The sequence below is a fragment of the Asterias rubens genome, chromosome 2 (genome assembly GCF_902459465.1).
Source record: "Asterias rubens chromosome 2, eAstRub1.3, whole genome shotgun sequence".
Taxonomy (NCBI): Eukaryota; Metazoa; Echinodermata; class Asteroidea; order Forcipulatida; family Asteriidae; genus Asterias; species Asterias rubens.
Window position 1 is genome coordinate 13,994,042 of NC_047063.1, and position 23,911 is coordinate 14,017,952.

Genomic DNA, 23,911 nt, shown 5'->3' on the forward strand with positions numbered 1-23,911 from the left:
ATTCTGTGTAAGTATTTCGTTTATAAGTTTAGATCAATTTGGAGAAAGTGTTATTTTTTTGAATAGAGAACTGAGGCTTGTGCTCACCCATCCATGGGCTGACAAAATTAACCAAATCAGCTCTTTTCACACCAAACATCTCTTCTATGATTTTTGTTCATGATTTACCTACTTAAAGAATAGAGAATCACGTTTAAATTTGAACGTGTCAATCTTAATTGAAACATCAGATACATAAGGATAAGTTTGTCCTAGCTGTTATTATTCTCACATGTTTTTAATTGCAACTAACATATTTCTATGCAGTGTTAACTAGAACATTTTCAGGGGGCTGGGTAAAGATAGTTTTGAGGGGTATCGAATATATTTCCCCCCTCACTTGAGATCCGAGGGTTCTGAGTGGGATAGGGGTGGACTCCACCCCATGTCCGCACCATGTTTTGACTGGTTATGCCATTTTTCGATGAGAAACTGTAAAGTATAATTATACAGGATGTATTTTTGTTCAAGTGCGCCTCTCTGCACAGATGTATAACTATAGCTCACAGTGCGGCATTAGGCAATTTTAACGATTATAATTGGTGTTAAAAGGTTTGGCGGACCTGTACAGTTTGTATTTCCATTGATAATAATTGTCAAACATGGGTTCATTCTTTCTTCATCTTTATATTTAGTTTCAGTTGAATGCCTTTGCTTTTTGTTTGTTTTGTTTTATTCTTTTTATTTTGACTTTGAAATTGGTTCACTCTCTGGTCTACTGTTGCCGTTTATGCGTCTGAGTCTGGTCTGGATTAATTCCATCCATACCGTTTTATTTTGTTTTCTATCCGGGGCCGCAACCCCAATTTACACAAAAGTTTGTCTATATCAATGCCTCTGCTTTGAGATCTGGTTTCTAAACGTGTTTACCCAATGCACCGTCAACGTATATATACGACGCCATTCGCGCAAAACCTTTGTTATGTTTTGTTTTTTTGGCAACAGGTTTTAGAAATGGTAGAAAAACTAAACGTCTGTCTGATCACAAATAGATGTTAACTTTGCATCGGGGATAAGGAAAACGTTATTAAGTTGTTTTTTACCCATACACCGACATGTGTAAGCACTGTACAGTATACTCAATACTTTCCGGCGTCCGTGAAAAAAAATGTCTCATGCATAATACTCGGGTGGTAGAGATACCACACATACAAAAATCATACTGCACGACTGTGTGTAACTGTCACTGGGTAACCATGAAGTAGCTATCCACAACCCCTCCTAACACACAAAGCTATCTGGTAATTTGTCGTTCTGTCGCTTGGCCTCTTGTCAACAAAGTTCGTAATCTCAGTTGTCAACCAAATTTATGTGGTGTCTTTGTGTAAATATGAACCTTTTTAGTGGGTCACATTTTATACCGACATACCATAGGTGAGAACGTAACGACATAATTACCCTCTTTTATTGAATGTTGTTGGTAAATAAGAAATTAAAAAATGGGTGCTAAATGGCGTTACTTTGGCAACGAAACTTGGAGCTGAGTTTGTTACTGAGTGTTATGTGTTTACAGATTAGAAGTAGGCCCTATGCCTGATTTTTAAAATCACCCCCCCCCCCCCCGATTAACAAAAGTAGTGAGTTATCATCACGAATTTATGTTGGTAAACTAGGCCAAACATCTCATTAGTATTGTTTTATATTCTGGTAAAAACATGAAGAGGCCCAACAATGAATGTGTTGCCCTAGTTTTTAATCAGCTTACTCCTTTCTTTTTGGAACATCCCATGGAGGAGGGATGAGTCTTAAAACGCGCCGTGTGCCACAAAGGGGAAACATCATTGAAGAGGATTATTTTAATCCACTTTCAGAACTTTTTAACAATCAATGGCTCTTAGGCTTCCGAGTTTATGCTCCTTCACACAACTGTAAGGAGGATTTGCTCTTAAACTGCATCAACAAACCTAATCTGGAATTGTGCAGGAGCATGTGAGAAATGGATAAAGATCAGGTCAACACTTTGTAAAGGATAGACCTATATAATAGTTTTACAGTTAGATGGAAATAGGTGCGAGTCATCACAAGTTTTAAAGTAGGTGCATGATGAAATTATTTTAAACCTTAAAAAAAAAATTACCAAATAAATTATAGATGAACAAGGTTGTTTTGTCGGGTGTCCGAAAGGCAATTTTTTTTCTGCGTTACGACATGTCACGATATCGCCACGGCCGAAGTGTTTTCAATTGGGACTTTTGTTCTTCTTAATCGATTTAAAAAAGCGGGAATCCTTAACCAACAAAATTAGTGCATTTTTTTAACTTCCTTGGGGAGGGGGGCACAAAGTAGAATGTCGTAAACAATCAAATGACTGCTGACAAAAAGTATCAATATTTGTGTTGCTAAAACTATATCCCTCCAGACATGCTTTCACATCATACAGAATTTAGCCGTCCTATTATGATGAAAAGCACAACAACCGATAACAAAATTTCAAGCTGTGTCCTCTAGTTGAAACACAACTTTACACATTTTACTTGCTCCCCTATTTAGTCACACTTCACTTTATACGATGGGGTACAGACTTAATAACACATGTGCCGGCAGGCAACACTTCTCACCTGCTCCCGTCCGCCGTGCAATTTCCGCTCAATGAATTCAACATAATTCTTTAACAAGCAATTTGAAACAATTTCTTTTCAAAATGATAAATTGATTGATGACACAATTTAATTGTACACAATCCATTCCGTGGTATTGATTGATAGCATAATGTGAGTACGACTATTAATGGCGTTTTTTCTTTTCTTCTCGTGTTCTAAACAGATGTTCTCCACACACTGTTAGAGATGACGTCACGCCTGTTAGGGACATCCAGATAAAATTGCATAAAGACGTCCCAATGCTCGAGGGATAAACTTTCTCCGCCCGGGATAATTAATTGACGAGGGCGCTCCTTTAAATCCTAGATTTAAGAGAGTCTTTCAAGATGGCCATTCACCCGGTTCCCTCTCGCCAGGCTCGTCCTTGTCACAAGTCTCGGGCTTCTCCGTTCAAATCAAAGGATCAACAAATGGACATTAAAGTAGCCAGTCACAAACTCGCCCTGCAACACTCGGTGCGCTCACAGAAGCTGGACGAACGCCAGCTCAACAAGTTCTTCAAGAGTTTGGAAGATTTGAAAATCAAGAGGATCTTACAGATTGATAAAGAGGTGTCTGAGCAGGAGGACGTCTTGGAGAAACTGAATTATGATAAGCAGGCGGCCAAGGAGCAGAGGCTCGCTCGACGAGGTAGCAGTTCAAAGAGTGCCAATACTGAGAGTGAATTTTCATTCGTCTTGCCGGACCATTTCAAGAGAGGCCCACGCCCGTCTTTGAGGCGAGGGTCGAGTAACTTTGACCTGTATGCTTTCATGATGCGACGGGAAAGTGATGTCACACCACGAACTAAAAGGAGTCACAGGAAAACAAGTTTAGCGAAACAATCGAAGGGATCACCTATCCACCGGAACAATTCAAGTTTGAAATCATCATCTTGGGAAGATGGTCCCGTAGGTTCGAAGGAAGCGTGGACTGAACCAGTACATCGGGTTGTCTCCCCAGGAAAGTCCGAACAGTTCGTCGCTTCGCCTTCATCCCACTTTAGCGCTGCCGAGAGCGTCAGTCTTGGTAGTTTACCGCCCTCGTCGCCCGAATGCGACAGCGGCTTCCCGCCTAAACGTTTTCCCGCTGGCTCTGATTGGTTGGATGAAGTTGGGACCAATGACGTCAACAAAGGATTCAGGCGTTTACCGCGTACAAGACAACCGAAGGTAACACGCGGTCGTCAACAAGAGGTTGGAAATATCCACCAAACTAGAAACCCACGAGCAAGAGAAACGGACAAAGCAGTCGGACAAAATCGGACTCGAGGTGAAACGAGTGGTTTGATTTATGACAAACTATCCCAACGCATACACGAACCAGATACTGATAAAAAGGGTGTTAATTTGGCAGATGGTAACTTCTTTGCAAACGTGGGGCTCAGCAATCGACGAAGGCGTGGCGGTCCCCCGGCTAGAAAACTTAAGAAAGCAGTTTCGTTTCTGTTTCCTGCTGATGAGGAAGGCGACCATGAATTTGTTGCGGATGAAAGTCTAGGTGCCGGCATCATGCATAAGAACAGCCTGCTGAAAGATGGATCAGGACCATCGGCGGAACCGGTAGAGCAGCAATGCCAGGAACCAGACTGTATCTTCCATAATAAAGCATACAGACGGGGGAGTCGTGTCGACGACGAATACACCATTGATGACTACTACCGGACGGTAAGAGGTAAACCTACCGTATCTCCACTGTTCATGCCGGCGGACAGCCCCCGCTTGTGGAGCCGTAGTCGACGGCAAGCTGTCCGCCCGCCGTCGCCAAGTCCCTCGGACTTCCTCCGTGAATTCGATAACGTGGAAGCACCCAAATCCACCTTGACAGAGTCCGATAGTTTCCTATCAGTTAGGCGACCGCTGAAGGGCTCAAATCGAGAGAGAATGTTAAAAGACAAAGAGGAAAACGTCCGGACAACATTCAAAGTTATGAGACAGAAAATGGCGGGACAAAGACCACTGGAATTTAACCAAAATTACGGAACGCCAACTCCCAATTGGAAAATACTCAATCCACTGAAACTGCGTCATAAAATCAACCAGAGTAACCCACTACACGCTAGATGGGGCTTATGAAGCTTCCATCTAGGTAAAACAACAACATAATAATAGCATAATAAACATCGAAACAAAAACTGGATATTAAGAAAGAAGACCTAAACAGTAAATTACAGTAATTTGGTTCAATATGGAAACCCTCATTGTAACCATTTTTGCGTAGGGAAAAACTGTAAAGTGACGTATCAGTTTCCTAAAAAGTTATTGCGAAATCTGTTTTAAAAGTTCAGCTGTGAAAAAAAGTCTACAGACGAAACCTCACAGATTGTTGAACAAATTTGTATGATTTGGGCTGATTGCAAAATCATTGTTGGTGGATTACTATTTTGTCATACGTAATGCATTGGTCGAAGCTGTAATGTTTGGTTCTACTTTATGGCTCCGATTGACAGTTGGATCCACATGAGTACAATAAACGAGCCTGCTGTTTTAAATACCTAATAAACATAGATTCTGGTTATTTTATATTTCTCTAACCTTTTTTTCAACAATATAATACACAGTTTGGAACAATATGGTACAATACGGCTGATTTATGGACATAGTTGGAGCTGTTTAAAACCGGTTGGCTGAAGCGCGTTCGGCGATGCCATACTCGTGTTGGCGCGCGCATTGTAAAATATGCTTTGCGTAAAGGTCAGCTGCAGAGCTTCACAAGCGTCTATTTTACACATTTTAGGGTTTCCAAACATGTCAAGACGTACGTACGATGAACAGATCCGGCTTGTCAATCAAACTGTGCGCGTTCACACATTTGACCAATCACAGCAATGATTGTAGTCGGACAAACTCGGTCATGCGTGCGCGTATTATTTGGCACGCGCGGCAGAATCGTGCAGAATGTCATTGGGTGTGCTCGTACACGTGTCTTGCTCACGTGCGCGGTGGGCGGAGCTTAGTAGAAAGCCGGTGTGGCGGTTTCAGTCTTCCGCCGTATTCAGTTTTCCGGGTGACGTAGTCGGACATATCAGCACGTTGTTCGAACGGTTTTAGCTTTCCGGCGTGTTCAGTTTTCCGGGTGACCTGTCAGATACCGCCGCGAGTACCCTGGCGAGTACTGTAGTTCTCTCAGCAGTGACCCCCAAATTGTTTATATTACGATTCTTTTCTGTGTAGTCACATAATCTCTTGCCCCATCTTTACATGTATTCATGGGTACAACTTTAGGCAGGTCACACTCTGCTTGCATAAAAAACAACTCATACGATCCACCCGTTTGCCGCTAGTTGTACTCGACTCGTGGACGCCGCCATGACAGCTACCGGAGGGTAATGGATGACTCAATACGGCACTAAAAATGGACTACTTTCGCTTGATGTGCGCAGGCATCGCATGACGTAATGCTACCGTATTTGGTCATTCGGAAAACTGAACACAGCGGAAAGTTGAAACCGCCACACCGGAACGGTCCATTTTGGATATTGAATTCATTATAAATGTATTCCAATATTAAACTTATAACCTATAGTCAACCCATTCGAGTGAATATTCTTTAAAATAATTATTTCGAATCCTGACAAAAAGTAAAAAATAAACATCAACCCAGTTCTACTTCACTGTACAATAATAAGATTTGTTTATTCATTTGGCATTTACAAATGTTCATATTATTACACAAAACTAATTTGTGCCAATAGTTTTTTTCAACAATATACACAATACAAACTTCTTAAACTGTCCGCGCACCACTAGTCCTTGACTGTTTGGACTAAATTCAGTGCATTAACAAAAAAAAAAAAAAAAGAAATATGTTCACCGTATTACAATAAACTATAAGTTATTAAACCTTCAACTAAATTCAATCCATACAAATCCGTAGACAAACTTCAGACCATTCTTGTGTGAATTGCGGTGGAAAAGTGTTTTTAAACTATTCTGTATGTGATATAACCGGTTAATATACAGATATATTTTTCATTTCCGATAAATTTCAGCCCGTCATTTTGTAACAGCATAATATTGCTTCACAAAACATACTTTTCTTTCTTCCCAATTTGTGTAGGTGCATTTGTCTTCACCGCCAGACACCTCTAAGAAAAACTGTAACTTCAAACTTTTTTTCTTCTTAAATAAAGTACAAAATTACTAAACCATTGCTAGAGAAGAATTAATGCACTGGAATTATTATAAGGTGATTTGCATCTCTGCATAGTGGACATTCTATAAAGGTTTGTTGTGGCACCTATTGAAACATCACAACGTGTAAGTAGCAAGGCCGGCCTTTTCATGTGACTGCCACATACATCGTTTATATGCTTCAAGCTGTGGGGAAAAACTTAATTAGATAAAATGCAAATATTTCATCATTGAAAAGACATACTTCTATCAACAATCAGGTCTTTGTGGAGTCCTAACATTTAATATTAGTGGCTTTAACAGAATACAGTGCGGGCAACAGGAAGCTCGCCCCCAGCTCAGTAACCCCACCCACCCTCAAATGAGACTTTAAAAATGCACACAAGAAATACATTTTTGAAACAAAAACTTATCACTAAATGCTGGATGTTACCCTTGTACAGTAAAATGAGGAATTGAATTTCTCCATTTACACATCATACCTTTTCAATCAATCAATCAATCAATCAATCAATCAATCAATCAATCAATCAATCAATGGGCAATGGAAGGTGAAGGGGAGAGGGGGGTAGGAAGTATCGATGGTTGTCCATTATCAGACAGATCTTGACAACCTTTACACTGAATGCTGATTATTTTTGTGAATTCTCCCCTTAAAGGCAGTGGACACTATTGGTAGTTACTCAAAATAATTATTAGCATAAAAACTTACTTCGTGACGAGTAACGGGGAGAGGTTGACAATATAAAACATTGTGAGAAACAGCTCCCTCTGAAGTGACATAGGTGTCGTGAAAGAAGTAATTTTCCACGAATTTGATTTCAAGACCTCAGATTTAGAATTTGAGGTCTGGAAATCAAGCATAATGAAAGCACACAACTTCGTGTGACAAGAGTGTTTTTTTCTTTCATTATTATCTCGCAACTTCGATGACCAATTGAGCTCAAATTTTCACAGGTTTGTTGTTTTATGCATATGTTGAGATACAGCAAGTGAGACGACTGATCTTTGACAATTACCAATAGTGTCCAGTGTCTTTAATCCTATTCTACACATCAAATGCCATTTCGTTTGACTCTTTTAAATAAACCATGACTATTAATTGAATTGCACCAAACTTGACTTTCTGTCCAAATGATTGGAAATCACTGGGTGAAGGCTTTTACCAATAGTCAAGAGACTTGGGAAATAGTCCAGATTTCATCATTTGATTACATTTGATGACATTGTGCTCCCATATGCATCCAATCATTGTATAAAATCCCAGGACAATGTTTTTACTGAAAGTGCGACTAAATCTTCCACAAAAAGGTAGTGTGTACACACACTTTTAACCTGTTATGCAATTTTTGTTTCAGTTACCAAAGTTATGAGTTATTTTCCAATAAAAAATAGAGAACAAAAGGCAAGGCTCATGCAAGTTTACCACTACTTAATGCTTATATTTAGCCATAAAACTATTGTTACACGGGTTTAAGCCATAGGGGTTTTGAACCTTAAATACTTGAAGAACCACCGGCATAACAGAAAAAAAAAAAAAATTCAGTTTATGACTTTACATCGTTGTCATGAATGAAGCTCTTCGGTAAAGTCTACCTTATGATACTAAGATTGCCAATACAATATGAAATATAAAACTAGAAAACACGTTTAAAGTATCAGGTGTTAAACAGAGCTGGAAAAATAGAACCTTGATACTTCTAAGATATATTGAAATAATGATGATACCAACGTTTAGTTAAAATGTTGACAAGAATTTGTGAGCAAAAAACAACAACTTGGAAATGAGAATGAGTCTTATACAACGTCTCCTGGGATTTGGAGTTGGGTCTTATAATAGGGTAAATAGTTTCAGTTATTCTGAGCGGCTTGGGTCAAGGGTCATTATGAGGGTGAACAACCCAAGAACTTTCTATTAATGATAAATAAAACCGTGCTGGTTGGTATGGACGGCCAATTTGTAAGCAAAACTATCAAACCAGTTAACAGATAATATGTCAAAATTCAACATTTCTGCGAAACTTTAATTACAAGTTTGTTTCCAACAAACTCAACTCTATTTTTGAATGTTTGTGTAGCACTGTTACAAACTGTGGCTATCTGTTTTTGATTTGTATTTATGGCTTCCCAAAGCTTTCAAACCTTGGTTTGCAATAACTTTTGAGATAATATGTTGGACACAATACTATGACACTATTAAGGTTGGGTAAATTCATCTGTAAATGACACTATATTAGGTTTGGGTGAATTTGTTTGTATACATGTACAACCAAACCAAACACTGTGGTGTCCACCATATCTCAAAAAGGCTAATGGTATTGGGCATACACCACCATAATCACATTCCCAATAGTTTTGAGTGTTGAGTTACAAATAATTGTGTTGGATTTTGTTAGAGTGAGGAAGGATTCTGAATCAGTTTAGGAAGATAGGGCTGTATGTATCACATTCAATGTTTAACCGCTTGGCCCAAGTTCACAAAGCTGTTAGAACAGAAAACAACCCTTCTTTGCTAAGACAGTTTACCAGCCAATTGTATACATATTGTGTGTTACTCGTGACTTGTTCCCTGAAAATGTTTGCTTTGAAAATTACTTTGATAAGCAATTGTCTCTGCATTAGGAGACTTTCCAACGCTAGGCGGCAGCAGACATACCGGGTAAATTTCCATTGTTTACGTAGTTCTGAACATGCGCATAATTCTGAGAACAATGGATTTACCCGGTAAGTCTGCTGCCCTCTATCGTCCCAGAAAGTCTCCCATTGGGCTGGCATAAGACACACAAATTTGATAAGCATACATTAAAGGGTATTATGTACTTTTCCTAACAAAAAACACAATGTCCACAGATATAAATTAAACTTATACAGTTTGAAGATTATGATAGTAGAAAGCTTCCCTTGAAATATTACCTACTGAGGTGCTGTAGTTTTTGAGAAATGAGTAAAAGTAACAATTTTCGTCTCAGTTTTAGCATGTAAAAACGTATTAACCAGTTATGCTATGGTTTTGGTATTATATCATAACTGGTTAAGGGGATTTTACATGCTAAAATAATTTTTATTTCATGAGACCAAAACTATTTTCTGATTTGTTTTACTCATTTCTCAAAAACTACACAACCTTAGTTAGTAATATTTGAAGGGAAGCTTTCCACTATCATTATCTTCAAACCCTGTAAGTTTAATGTAAATCAGTGGACATTTTGAAAAATAACACACACACAGATTACCTCCCCCAAACTGTATGTAATGTACATTGCCGCTAACTGGTTCCATTGCAAATATTTGAAAGCTCAGACTGAAATCTGTTGTTGATTTGAAAAAAATTAGAAGAAAAAACATTTGAAGACTTTTACAGAATGAAACATTGCAAATTGTGTTTCCTGAAATTTCGTACCAGTGCGGATTAGGAGTGCATATAAATTGGATGCCAATATATTTTTATATTTAGCAACTGATTGCTTCCATATTGGATTATTTTTGTCAAATCATTAAGTGACGATAATGCTGAATCTTAAAACACCAACAACAAACAAAGTTTAAAGTAAAAAAAAAAAAATCATCCTTCAAGACATGCAGAGAAAAAAAAAAAAAAAAAACTGTACCAATTTGATTTATTGCTGAAAGAAAAACAGACTCCCTCTTTATTTATCAACAGGGACCAACCCACAGATAGAATGAACCACCCGGGCCCATTTTCATGGTTCAGCTTACCACCAAATTCTGCGCTTACGATTACCATTCGCAGATTGAAAGCGTTGAATTTCTGCGCTAGCTGTGCAGGCAAAGAATGCCTAGTAACATGGAATACGCCCGCGCACAAGCCAAAATTCCCTGCTTACACGCGAAACACGCTTGCCGTAAGCACAAAATACCCTGCTTCTGTAACTGCTGTTTCTGTGCTTACGGTAAGCAGAGCCATGATATTGGGCCCTGATTTTTCCCCCAATGCTTGCGAAGCAAAAAACAGTACATGTACTTGCTTACCAAGTTAAGCAGCTCCTTGCAGCATATTGGCATGACTTAAAGGCAGTGGACACTATTGGTAATTACTCAAAATAGTTATTAACATAAAAATTACTTGGTAACAAGCAACGTAGAGCTGTTGATAGTATAAAACATTGTGAAAAAACAGTTCCCTCTAAAGTAACAAAGTTTTTGAGACTGGTCCTTGACAATTCCCAAAAGTGTCCGAGGTTGATTTAATAAAGAGTTCGCTAGGAGATATTAAAAACTTAAGGCTTGTCCCAAGTTAGGACAAGTAACTCGCCCTAACTCGAGATAAGACTAGTCTTAACTCTTTGTGAGACCCACCCCACTGTCTTTAATACATTCCGACTATATGACACAACTTCCTGATTTCTGATTTTGTTTTTGAAGATGTTTGAAGTTAATTTTAAAGACACTGGACACTATTGGTAATAGTCAAAGGCCAGTCTTCTCACTTGGTGTATCTCAACATATGCATAAAATAACAAACCTGTGAAAATTGAGCTCAATTAGTCGTCGAAGTTTGGAGATAATAATGAAAGAAAAACCCCTGCACACAAAGTTGTGCGCTTTCAGATGCTCGATTTCGAGACCTCAAATTCTAAATCTGGGGTCTCGAATCACATTCGTGGAAAATTACTTCTTTCTCGAAAACAAGGTCACTTCAGATGGAGCTGTTTCTCCCAATGTTTTATACTATCAACCTCTCCCCATTACTCGTTACCAAGTAAGGTTTTGTGCCAATAAATTATTTTGAATAATTACCAATAATGTCCACTGCCTTTAAGTATGAACAGACTGGGTGAGTAAAACATGAAATAGCAGGAGGAGGTAAACTTGTCATCTTTGGTTAATATTTATTGTACCAATGTACCGAAAATTGTATTTTAAAATATTTATTGCAGTGGTGTTTTCATTGTTCAACTATTTGTGCTGATAAGGTAACATTACTTTCTTCTCCCTCTCTCTCTCTCTTAAACACAAACAAATAGTTCTACACAGAAATCCAACTTCTGAGGACTTAATACAGAGAATTGTATTTCTTTATATTAATCATTTACCTATTAATATTAATTGTTTTTAAGTGGTTTATAATAATAATAAATACGCCTAATGCACAATGTCATAAATAGTTTCTAAAAATGTTATGCATCATGACATAGTACGCCTTGAAAGGGTGTTTAATTTACAAGTGCACTTCTCCACACAAGAAATGACACTGGTTTTTGATCTCTCAAATGATCAAAATTTATCGTTGATTTATAAAGTTAACAATCATGGAATCAGGAACTACATTGACATACAGTGAGAAAACAACGGCAGGAACAATGTGACGTTTCTGGGAAACATCAGCAAAAGAAATCAAACATAGAAGGCGGGAGAACTTCAAAGAAATTAATTGTTATTTTGAAAATATTCTGGGTGTTTGTTGTTTGCTCTGAACTCCGCCTAAGCAACAAAGACATCTGCCCTAGTCTTTCCCTCAGTGGCCCCCCGAGTTCATTTCTTTAGCATCGTCTCTCTTCCTACATGTCATAAGACAATAATTTACCAGCCCACTTGAAAAAGACAGTTTAGGACCTGGACAAGTTTATAAACAATCGTTTTCACCCACTGACACAAGAATAAGAATTCAACAATTTGTGACTGGACTTTTTAAACTGTTGCTTGACGGCCAATTGTTGAAAGAGAAAGAAATTAATTGCGTAGTTGTTTTCAAGTGCCATCAAATAAAACAAACAAAAGGAATAACCATGATGATATGTAGGTCTGTTCACTGTACCCCACTCCCCAACGAAGAAAAGGGAGTTTGCCCCTGTGTTTCTGGTCGTGGCTGCTGAATGCGCGCCGGCAGCACCTTGTAAACTTTTAGAAGGTGCTATAAACAAAGGCGTCTTAAAATTCAAAACATAGCTCTGTTGATCCTGTTGAAGCATAAATAATGAGCGCTTTTAAATGCCTCTAGAGGTGTGATAAGCGCTATATATGACCCAGGATTAATATTTTGATTATCAAGTCAGAAAATTCACTCAGAAAACCATAGATGTCGGTGGCAATTGTTAACAAGGCTAAGCATGTTCTTGTCCCGACAAATTTATGTGGCTCCACGACATGGAGACTTGGGCCGAATTCCCAAAGCTGTTAAGTGGTTAAGCTAGTTTAACAAATGAATTTGCTGAGCAAAAAAAAGGCTGGGAATCAGTCACAAGTAAGGTACACTAAGCGACAATTTGGCTGGTAACCTGTTAATCTGCTAATCAAGATATTTCTGAGGTAAGCAAATTGGTGTGCTTAAAAAAATAATAAAAAAACGTCAAAATCCCTCAAGTTCTATGGGAAAATGATTCATTCATTTTAACATAGACAGGTTGAGCTCTGAAGAGCTCCCTCACACTGATTCCAGAGGAGAGTTCTTTTAAAAATAGACTGAAGTATTTCTGTTTTACAAATAACTTAATGATTAGAATAAAAGGTTTGGGATAAAAAGGTTTGGCAAAAAATGATATGGACTGAAGACACTTCAAGCAACTGGTGAATCTAAATATAAAAACAGGGTGTGTGCTATTTGTGAATCAATTAGTTGATTTGAATTTACTTGATTTCATTTGATTTGATTTGAGATTGTCTCGTCAACAGTGAACGGTCACAGACTTCTAAATTGTGACACCAAGTCACAACAGAAAACCTGTATTCAATACAAAAAAACACAATTCATACTGTAAAAAATGGCGTTGATAAGATGCGCTCATCAAGAGCTCACCAAATGCTAGACACGCAAAGTTTTCTATATCATAAGGAGATTTAAAATTTACAAAAATTTGCAACCTCTTTTTCTGAATTAATCCTTGCCGAGAATTACATCTCACTGCATATTTTGTCAATTCATTTCATTTATTGTTTTAATAATAATAATTATCCAATGCTGAGATACTGGGTGAAGGTCTTAAGAAGTGCACACATATACATATATTATATATCAATAATCATTTAACCAAAGACTTCCTGAACAGAAACGTAGAACACGGATACAGTGTTGTTATTGATACTCAAAGAACGGCACCGTAACACACACACACACACCCACAACGCAACAAATTCAACAAAATCAAATCAAAATTCCTTGATTTGAAGAACTTGCTCTTACGCGCGTCTCTGTTGGTGGCTTTCTTAACCTCATGAAAAGATTTGTTGAAGTCAAAGTCTTACACTTAAATGCCTCACAACGGTATTCCACAAAAATATTCTGTGACCATGCAAGGTATTATCCTTTGCAACTTTATGCAACTTTATGGAGCAACCGGAGTGATTGTTTTCCTTTGAAAAAATTCTGTGCTACAATGACAATAAAACCATGACTTGACAAAGGAAAGACAATAAAGGTTTCCATAATTAGCACTAGGACTTAGTGTTCTCTTGTTAGAAAATAAGAGTAGGCATGCACCATGAATCACAAAACCTTGGCCTGAGCCAAGTCAGGTTTGCTCAGTGGTTTCTGTCCGTGCCTTTTCACCCCTGTGGACCCGGTTTGATACCCGGACCGGAGCCATACATATGGATTCAGTTTTTCGGTCCCTATCCAGACTAGATGGGTTTTCTTTATAGGGGTTTTCCTTCCCACAGCTAAAACTGAAATGCATTCATTGTCTTCTCTACAAAAAGTTGTTGTGATGTTTCCATTGGGATGCTTTGCCGACTATTGAATTCAGATTCAGATATATAGGGATAATATCGTAATGCTTGGATTACAACTGCACCTGAGCTGAATACAATGTTAAACAATGGTGGCAGCCTGTGTATTCTTGTATGCCACATTGATACAAAAATCTGAAATCGAGTGTTACGAGGCATTACATACCCAAAAAAGGGACATTATGAGCAATATTTCCAGTACATTCTCCCACCTTTTGTAAGGGTGAAAGATATAGCACAATAAGTACATGCCTGTATACACTACACTATGTAATTATCCATCAGACTGGTAGCAAACAATTGAGGGCGCTCTTCAGTTTTTTCAGATGGTAACAAACTTCTGTCATAAGCCAGAATCCAAGAAACGTTGCATCCAAAGTGGTTAATGAAAAATCGCAATTTTCACTCATACAACTTATCCTCTTCAAGCAGTTAAGAAACTTAGAACTTTAACAGAATGTTCATAGTGCATAAAAACTGTTACTGCCTATACCTATGTAGCACTTGTTGCTGCACTATAACAAATATTTGTTATTTACTGCCTTGCATACAAACACGCCCCAACAAAAAAGAAAATATTTTGTTGATTCAAACAGAATCATTGATCTATTGGCTTTGTTAAGTCATGGATAAAGGATTCCTGCAATGCCGAGAAAATACTCCCGTGGAAGGGAAAAAATGGAAGATCCCGTACATTAACTGGCTAAATTTGGGTTAAAAATATTACATCTTTAAATATTCACCCTTTCTAATTCCATGCTAAAAAAAGGTTGAATTTTTCTCTTTTTTTCTCCTTCACAAAAATTGTTCTTTGAGTATCAATAATCATGCGAAATAATCAGTCACTATTCTTATATTAGTTGCAAATTCATTATAAAAATAATATAAAGCCTTCATAGATGTCGACAGACATCCAAGTATAAATGACTACATATATATCGTCTGTTCCCTGATTCCATTCATTTAAATACAACGTGGCAAAAAAATAATTTATTCACAAAATACCCTCTCTCTCTTCACGATTGGTTGACGCTGTCCGTAGGCACCGTTTGATTGGCTTAATGCTGCATCTTGAGCTCCTGCCTGTTGTCCTCCTCCTGACTCATCCCCATCTGTGATTGGTCGGCACCCTGCAATCTGATTGGTTGCCCGGCTCCTGGTTGCTGCAGGTGCAGTGCAATGGCACCCTGAGGAAGGACGGCTGATTGGGATAAGACCTTGCCCCCCTGATCCGCTGCGACAGCAGGGGCGAGGGTTAACCCGCCCTGGAGGGCACCTGGGTTTACCGGCTGGGTCGGAATGCTCTGGAAGAGACCTGGTATCAGGGCGCTGCTTAGTGACATCGGCTTGCCCTGTGCGTCCATCGCGACCAGATTGGATATTTGCTGTGGGGTGAGCAGCTGGTGAAACTGCAGTGCTTGTTGCTGTTGCTGTTGTTGCTGCTGTTGTTGTAAGTGTTGCTGGGTGGCAAGCTGTGCGATGGAACGATGGTGCAGGTGGGCGTTGCTGTGTTTCTGATTCAAGGTGGATTTGGGAAGGTTGTGAGAGCTGCCCTTTGGTGAGACTAAAGAGAGTTTGCCTGTACCAGAAAGAAAGAATGAAGAAAAGCCGAAATGAATGAGCGAAAACTTCCACTAATGAAGGCCTTTTAGACCCCCAGTCAGAATAAGGGATAATGTCAAAATAAGTTCAGGACAGCCAGCAGATAATACAATAGGGCACAAGGTTTTCTGCCAGTCAAACCAGTCCAACCTCAGAGTGCTCAGTGAAATGCGTTGGCAAAGGGCATGTCTTTAGTGCTTGGGAGAGCTGTGTGCCTTTCGGCGAGTAAAACAACATCTCACGGGATAGTTCTGACATTGGAGTTATGTTATCAGAATACCTGCCCTGGATTAAATTTGACAAGACCCCCCCCCCCCCCCAAGACAAATGATAAGATTCCTGTCATTTAATTTTATCCTGTTCAAGTTGAGACTGTCCCAAGCCACAACGATTCAAAACCCACTTACATATCATCAATTCCCCTTCAGAAGTGTAAGAAACATTTTTTATAAAAACTAACCCCCAAAAAGGGAAAATGAGGGGGATTTATTGGCAAGAAACTTCCCAATTACTAACCACTTGTAGTAAATGAACCCGGTAGGATATGCGCGCTGATGTTTGGAGAAGCTTCCGTTGAGCCCGTTCCTGGCGAGGGCGTGCTTGTTCTGCTCGGACTCATCCCTCGCTGCACGTGATTGGCCGACGCCACCGTGGATGTCGCTATGACAGTGCCTGGATACGGCTTGAAGGTGATGTTGGTTGGGGAGGGAATGATGCCGTTCGGGATGGGCGAGGAAAGCTGTGGACTGGCAGAATTCTATTTCAAAAGAGAAAGAGTCATTATTTGTTTTAAAAAATTCAACCATGCCGGCTTAAAAGCTGAATTGTGAATCAGTTAGGTATGTAACAGCAAAAATTTCAAATAAAGAGTTCATGTACACACAGCGATTAAAATAACCTTTTCAGGAATATAAATAAAAATGAGCGTAAAGATATTGTTAACAATTTAAGTCATCAATAATTGTAATAGCAGAACATATTCAATTGTACTCTTATTCCATTTGATTGCATATTGTGTTATAAAAAATTTTACAGAAAATAGTAATCAAGGAAATAGAATTAGCTTTTGCTAACCGCTTACCAAACAAAATAATCTATGGTATGAGGAAAAAAACTAACTAGTGGCCTGACATTTCTACCCTAGTTGAGTCTATCCAGTGAATTGCCCGAGTGCAGTTTGTCAGTCAATGTTTTGATCCAAGTGAGAAATCAGCACTACCCTCCTTTGCAATGTGAAACCTAACTTGGCATAACTCTAGACCGGAGTACCGTCATCTGCTAGGGTCAAAACGTCAAGCCACTAACTATTTTTCACAGAGCAGTATAATTAATTTTTAGGTAGTTATACTTAAATGAATAAATTTGAACTCACTGGCCTAAGCTGTGGGCTAGGTACACTGGATTGCGGACTCTGAAGTGATTGGCACATATTTACTGTGAATCCTCCTTCGCTATTGCCTCCTCCTACTCCGCCCCCTCCTCCCCCAACACCCATAGGTTCTTGAGATGCACACTCAACAAAAGGCTGATTGACTATTGCTATATTCTGCAAACCGCCAGAGAGCCGACGACCTTGCCGCTCCATGGCGGACTTCCCCGAACTGGCACTCTTAGTCCGCGACTTGACGTTCAGTTTCCTATCATAAGGCAGTGCTAAGGCTCCGAGATTCCCTAATAATACTGGCGTATTTCCGAGTGCATTTCCGATGGTTGCATTAAGTATTGGAACGGTGAAGTTACTGGTTGCCTGAGGGTTCGCCGAGTTTGCGGTGGTCGCAGCGCCACCGTTGACATTAGGGTCAATGTTTGTCACAACAAAACGCAGGTTCTTCAAGAGGCTGTCTGATAGCTCCTGACCGGAGAGAGTGGATGGATCCAAACCGACGACTCCGCTACCAAGTTGCAGACCGCTATTAGTCACTATGGAGTAAGCACTTGACGCAGGGGTGAGTGTCACTGGGCTAGCGGTAGATACTGAGAACAAATTCTGCGCAACGCTCACACTCGCGTTACTCTTTCCCCCACCACCACTGCCACTTTTCCTCCGTGCCTTTGAATTCTTGACAGGATGCTGCATGGACGACAATCCTTTCCCATCACCGGATTTACCGGGCGCTTTACTAGCCGCCTTGCTAAGTTTCTTTGCTGCGCCTTTACTAAAATTGTTCTGCACGGCGTTCGGCACACTTTTTACCCTACTGACACTGTCAGCGCTATTGTTGCTACCGTTCCCACACATGGTGGCTGGAATCTTACTCCCGCTAGGAATGGTGTCAAACAGCGACACGCTGGAGAAGGAGAATGCACTTGTTGACGCAGCGGGGTGAGACGGGGCGGAATTGTTCATCTGAAGATTGGGGGCATCAGACGGAGGGGATGTATCCATAGCAACGTCTTCCAACGGCTCATTCGATAAACACATTTTTCTGCAAAGAATCATGCACAGAGAAATGAGTACTGGAATACGTGTACAAAATAATTAGTGAGAGTCAGATTTGTTTTTGTTTTAATTGAGAAACAGTTGTTCATTTTTAAACCCATTGACACCTCACAAACTCTGACTACCAAATTAGGGGTCAAATGGTTAGACTATAGTACTTGCAATCAAAAGGTTGTGGGTTCAAATCCCCCAGCTAACACTTAAAAACCTTGACTACCAAATTCCAGCCTTGAAAATTGAGCCATATCCAGTAATCCAATACTTTGTTCACATTAAACACTGCACTGTTGTGCACTTGTGTGTATTGACCCCTTGCACTTGCGTCACACGCGGTGACTGATGCCACGCTCACCATGTTGGTGGGCAGTTAGGTTTACGTGTATTAACGCAGCGTCGCCTAAAATGCACACTTCACTGCATAACACACAGCATAGAGTTATATATAAAAACGCACGGTGAAATTGCCCACCAGTATGGTGCTTTCAAGATTTTTCTGATGATGACGTCAGGTGAAATGGGTCAATACTGTAATTTTTGACCATTTGTAAATGTCGACCGATCTTCATACTGATACTGGTTTACAAGTGTACAGTGTGCCAAAATAATTGTATGTGGTGCACTTAAAACAAAAAATGACTAGATTAGATTAGATTAAATTATATTATATTTAATAACAATAACAACAAAGAGTATCACACAGAACCCTTACACACTAAAGAAAGAGGAAAATCAGATCGAAAATACAAAAAGCCATAACAATTTTACAAGTACGTTTTCACACCTATCTTAAAAGTTAAAACACAAGAAATACTATGAACTGTGAAGTCATTCCAGAGAGTTGGTCCAGCATGTGAAAATGGCCTATCACCCAAGAGTTTCTTACTCTTAGGAACATCTAACAAGCAAGTATTGGAAGATCGTAGGGAGAGTCCAGGAGTAAATGGTTTTACCAAAGAAATTATAAACATATGAGCGGAACATGTATGCAATGAAAGATAAGCAACATAAGTTTGAAAGCAATAGAGACTCAATGGGTAGCCAGCATTCGGTGACTTCAGTACTGAATGTGAGTGTGTTGCAACAAATGGACAATGTCACATTGTTCACAAAACAAAATGACTGACTGCGCCCATTCCAGGCCATTTCCCGGCACGCAAGGTAGTACACTCTTGACATAAGAAGTATACATATTAATTTGTACAGAATGCACAAATTGAAATATCTGTTGACAAAGCTTCTCCTGTTTTTTTCCAAGCTGAGGGCCTTTTTGAAGGGTCTCGGTTAAGGCTTAGAAACTGTCAGCAGGCCTTGCTCTTAAGCTTTTTGCTATTAAAGTAGCCAACCCGGCTAATAATAAACTCTGGGTTTTACTTCCCCCCCCCCAAGAATTTATAGTAGCCCTTATTTTAAACATGTATTGTCTGGAATGTATCTTTCTGATGCATTAATGTTAGCAATCACAAGTATAATGGACAAATAAAGTTACACTCTAACACTCAAAAATAAACTAACACATTTAAAAAAATGAATCATTCACACCTTGAATGGAAGAAATAGGAGCATTCTAAACAAGTTCATGTGTAGGCTGGACAGTTTTTAGTCGGAGCTAGGGATTTGAAAAGGGTCTATGACTTACTTTAATGGAGGAGGTCTTGAGGTATGTTTCTCAACTAAGGCAGCCATGGTGGATCTTAGGTGATCTAATCTCCGATTGAAAGCATACAGGCCCTTGCCAACTTGTCTTGCACCATATGAACACATCTACAAATGAAAATAGTGTTTTCAGTAAAATAAAAAGGTAATAGTCAAAATTAAGTATTATACTCACTTCAATGAGACTCTGTAAACAAAAATCCAAACATTAGGCAGCTGTCAGAAATGAAGCATAAATCTTTTGGGCATGATAACAACATAAACAGTTATACAGGACACTAATAACATTGCGAAGGAATATTTGGCAACAGTAATACAGGTGTTTCGTACACAGCGCTGGGAATCGACCAATGGTGGGAACGATCAAGTTTTCATGTTACCCTACCCCCGAGCCATGTGTCTTTGTGTTATATCACATGATTGGTTTTCAACCAATAAAACTTCATAATTTGTTACCGAGGTACTAACAAAAATATATGGCAACAGTACATGTATATGGCAACAGTTAAATATGGCAACAGTAATATAATGGCAATATTAATGCACATGTATGGCAACAATTATATATGGCAACAGTTATATATGGCAACAGTAATACATGGAAACATTAAAACATGGCAACAGTAATATATGGCAACAGTAATATAATGGCAACATTAATACACATGTATGGCAACAATTATATATGGCAACAGTTATATATGGCAACAGTAATACATGGAAACATTAAAACATGGCAACAGTAATATATGGCAACAGTAAATATGGAAACAGTTATACATGTATGACAACAGTTATTTATGGCAACAGTAATATACATGTACATGTACATGTATGGCAACAGTTATATGGCAACAGTTATATATGACAACAGTAATACATGACAACAGTAATACATGGCAACAGTAATACATGGCAACAGTAATACATGGCAACAGTAATACATGACAACAGTAATACATGGCAACATTAATACATGGCAACAGTAATATATGGCAACAGTAATATATGGCAACAGTAGTATATGCCAACAGTTATATATGGCAACAGTTATATAAGGCAACAGTAATATAATGGCAACAGTAATATATGGCAAAAATATGGCAAAATAATAATGACACATTTGATTCACCAATCAAATGACAAGACTCTCTGTGTGTGGTACATAAAACGAAATAACAGTGATATTGTTAAAACAAAACCAGTCAAAATTCCACAGTTTAAAGCTGTCATTTTATCTCAAACTGTACACAAATAAGTATTGTACGTTTAACTTCCAATGAAGCAATATTTTTTGCAGACATGATACTTGGTCCTTGGAAAGAAGTAGGAAGATTTTATTGTGTACAAATGTAGGCTTAAATAGACTTTTCAGGTAATTTTTGTCTGTTTTTTTCCAAGGGTAGTAGGAAGAATATCATGCCTGTGGTTGCTTGAACAGCAGACAAATGTAGGAAAAGCTCTTCTTTGCTTCAATGAACCAGAACAATAAAAGCAGAACAAAGATAAGACTTGAGACAAACAACTAGAGGAACTTACTGCAACTGGTCTTGGGTGGTGATGCGAACACGAGAAGTCTGATTTGTCTTTCATTTCGGCCCCCTTCTCCGCAGGTCCCAGCTTAACGTTGCCAGAGCTCCCACTGCCACTACCGATACCCGCAGCCTCTGGTAGGGAGGGTCTACTCTGTGGGGAGGGAACCTCAGGGATGGGCGAGGCCACCCGTTTTGGAAGGGAAGGAAAGGGTTTTCTGAAAGAAAAGTGAGAAGGGCACACACAGAAACAAAGGTTGAGAGATCATCAAAAGTAGTTTGGTTTGAAAGGAATGCATGCAGCATTCAATAATAATAATAACACATAATCTATTTTTATAAAATGCTCTAAGGCCCTTCACAAAAAGCTGACACAGGTATATATTAAAATGCTCTAAGATGATTTACATGAGCATAAAAAGGTACAAATTTAAATTCAATGGCCTGAAATCTCTCTTAATGAAGTGGCCATGTAAGGAAGTAAATGCTACAAACACAACTAATAACTTGTACTGTAAAACCAGTAAAACTTTGCACAGTTACACATTAATTAGGCAAGCAAACAAATGTACTCAGGACAGAAATATCTGGAAAACTATAAATGGCATTGCAAGGGACAAAGTTAGAAACTACATGTAAAGACCCCTTGCATATGACATCACAAGACCCAAACAGCGCCCTCAATGACGTCAATAAGGACCTATCATTGGCTGAGAGTTGTGCGTGGCGCAAGGACGTTTCCAATGTTTTGCCTCAGCGATGGCAGCCATTGAAAAGGGGACTATTAAAAAGAGAGTGCAGATTATACTGTTGTGTTAGAGAAGAGCAAACTTGAATAATAAATAATTTTGGTTCTACCCTTATACAGATGTGCGTTAGCACTGTATCAGCCCTGATACTTCACGACGGCAACGACGGCAATTGCCGTCGTTGCCCCTACCGATTGCCGCAATGCCCTTCAAAAACCCAATTTTTTCACGGCAATGATTGCCGTGCCCTTTTCTCATCATTGCCGCCGTGCCCTTCCTCCCGAAAACAAATTATATTCAACGTTGTCAAAGTTCGAAAATAAGCCAAAAAGTCCCGATGTCTGTGTAAATTTCACGCAACGAAATAGCCCCAATTTCACGCACGTATTCAAGGCACAACAGCAGATTTCAGGCCCGTTAGTCGTTGTTCTTTGCGTGCGACAAAAAAATACTCGAAACATCGAACGCTAGAGGGCGTTTCGGAACAAAGCGATAGCGTGAGATTAAACGCCCTCTAGTGGTAAAATTACGCGAACCAACGCTAACCGCCTTGAGACAAAGACTCGACGTGTCTGTGCATGCTGGGATAGTGGTTTTCCCCATGCTTGGTACATGTGATGTACCATCATGTACAGCATAGTCGTCGCGCACCGCATGCATTTATTCTGTCAACATCGTGTCAAAATGGAGCAGTTACGTGGGAATTTTAGCGTCTCTACGAAAAACTACACAACGTGCATGACCAATAGTAGGATTACGTATGAACAAAAATTATATATTGTGTATTGTAAGTAGTTGTTCTTTATTTTGTTGAATTAGATGAATGCTTTCTTTTTTCATTGGGTAACAGTTAGAAAATGGAAAAATTTGAAGAACTATTTTTTACAGGCAACTCGGAGGTTTTTTTTTTCAAACTGCCGTCGTGCCCTTCGCAACTTTTTATGATTGCCGTGATGCCCTTCCAAATTTTTGAAAATTGCCTTGGTGCCCTAAATTTTTACAAAAAGTCGAGGCAAAACTGTCGTGCCCCTTAAAAGCCGAAGTATCAGGGCTGCTGTATACTTTCCAGAGTTATGTAAACAAAATCACAGACTGAGACATTATTCGGGTGTGATTTAAACCCACAACCGTTGCAATTCTAGAGCAGTGTCTTACCATTGCAAAGGTTGTTGGTTCGAATCCAACCCAAGTAATATGCCTTTGATTTCAGGAAGTACACAGTATACAGTGCTAACACGCATCAGTGTAAGGGTAAAACCAAAATTTATATACTTTATCCCTAATACAAAAGGGATGACCCTGGACACTATTGGTAATTGTCAAAGACCAAACTTCTCACTTCCGGTGTATCTCAACATATAAATAAAACAACAAACCTGTGAAAATTTTAGCTCACTTGGTCGTCAAAGTTGCGAGATAAAAACAAAAAAAAAAACACCCTTGTCACACGAAGTTGTGTGCTTTCAGATGCTTGATTTCGAGACCTCCAATTTTAAATCTG

General features: G+C 39.1%; 2 protein-coding genes across 2 annotated transcripts in view; one reads left to right on the top strand and one right to left on the bottom strand.

Annotated features, from left to right (window-relative positions):
• Positions 1-2,965: 2,965 nt before the first annotated feature.
• On the top strand, positions 2,966-5,025 carry LOC117303442. Its single transcript, XM_033787640.1, has one exon. The coding sequence runs from the start codon at positions 2,966-2,968 to the stop codon at positions 4,691-4,693; it is 1,728 nt and encodes a 575-aa protein (XP_033643531.1). The 3' UTR covers positions 4,694-5,025.
• Positions 5,026-11,476: 6,451 nt separating this feature from the next.
• The window catches only part of LOC117303450 (ataxin-7-like), a 42,757-nt gene continuing 30,322 nt past the window's right edge, over positions 11,477-23,911 (bottom strand). The window contains exons 9-13 of the mRNA XM_033787651.1: positions 21,669-21,879; positions 20,113-20,237; positions 17,409-18,462; positions 16,553-16,793; positions 11,477-16,013 (exon numbers count right to left, since the gene is read on the bottom strand). Of these exons, the coding sequence (XP_033643542.1) occupies positions 15,493-16,013; positions 16,553-16,793; positions 17,409-18,462; positions 20,113-20,237; positions 21,669-21,879 (2,152 nt within the window). The 3' untranslated portion in view covers positions 11,477-15,492. The remainder of the gene's footprint in view (positions 16,014-16,552; positions 16,794-17,408; positions 18,463-20,112; positions 20,238-21,668; positions 21,880-23,911) is intronic.

Excerpts from the sequence above, each read along its gene's own strand:
- LOC117303442 (XM_033787640.1), top strand. The coding sequence starts at position 2,966 with ATGGCCATTCACCCGGTTCCCTCTCGCCAGGCTCGTCCTTGTCACAAG.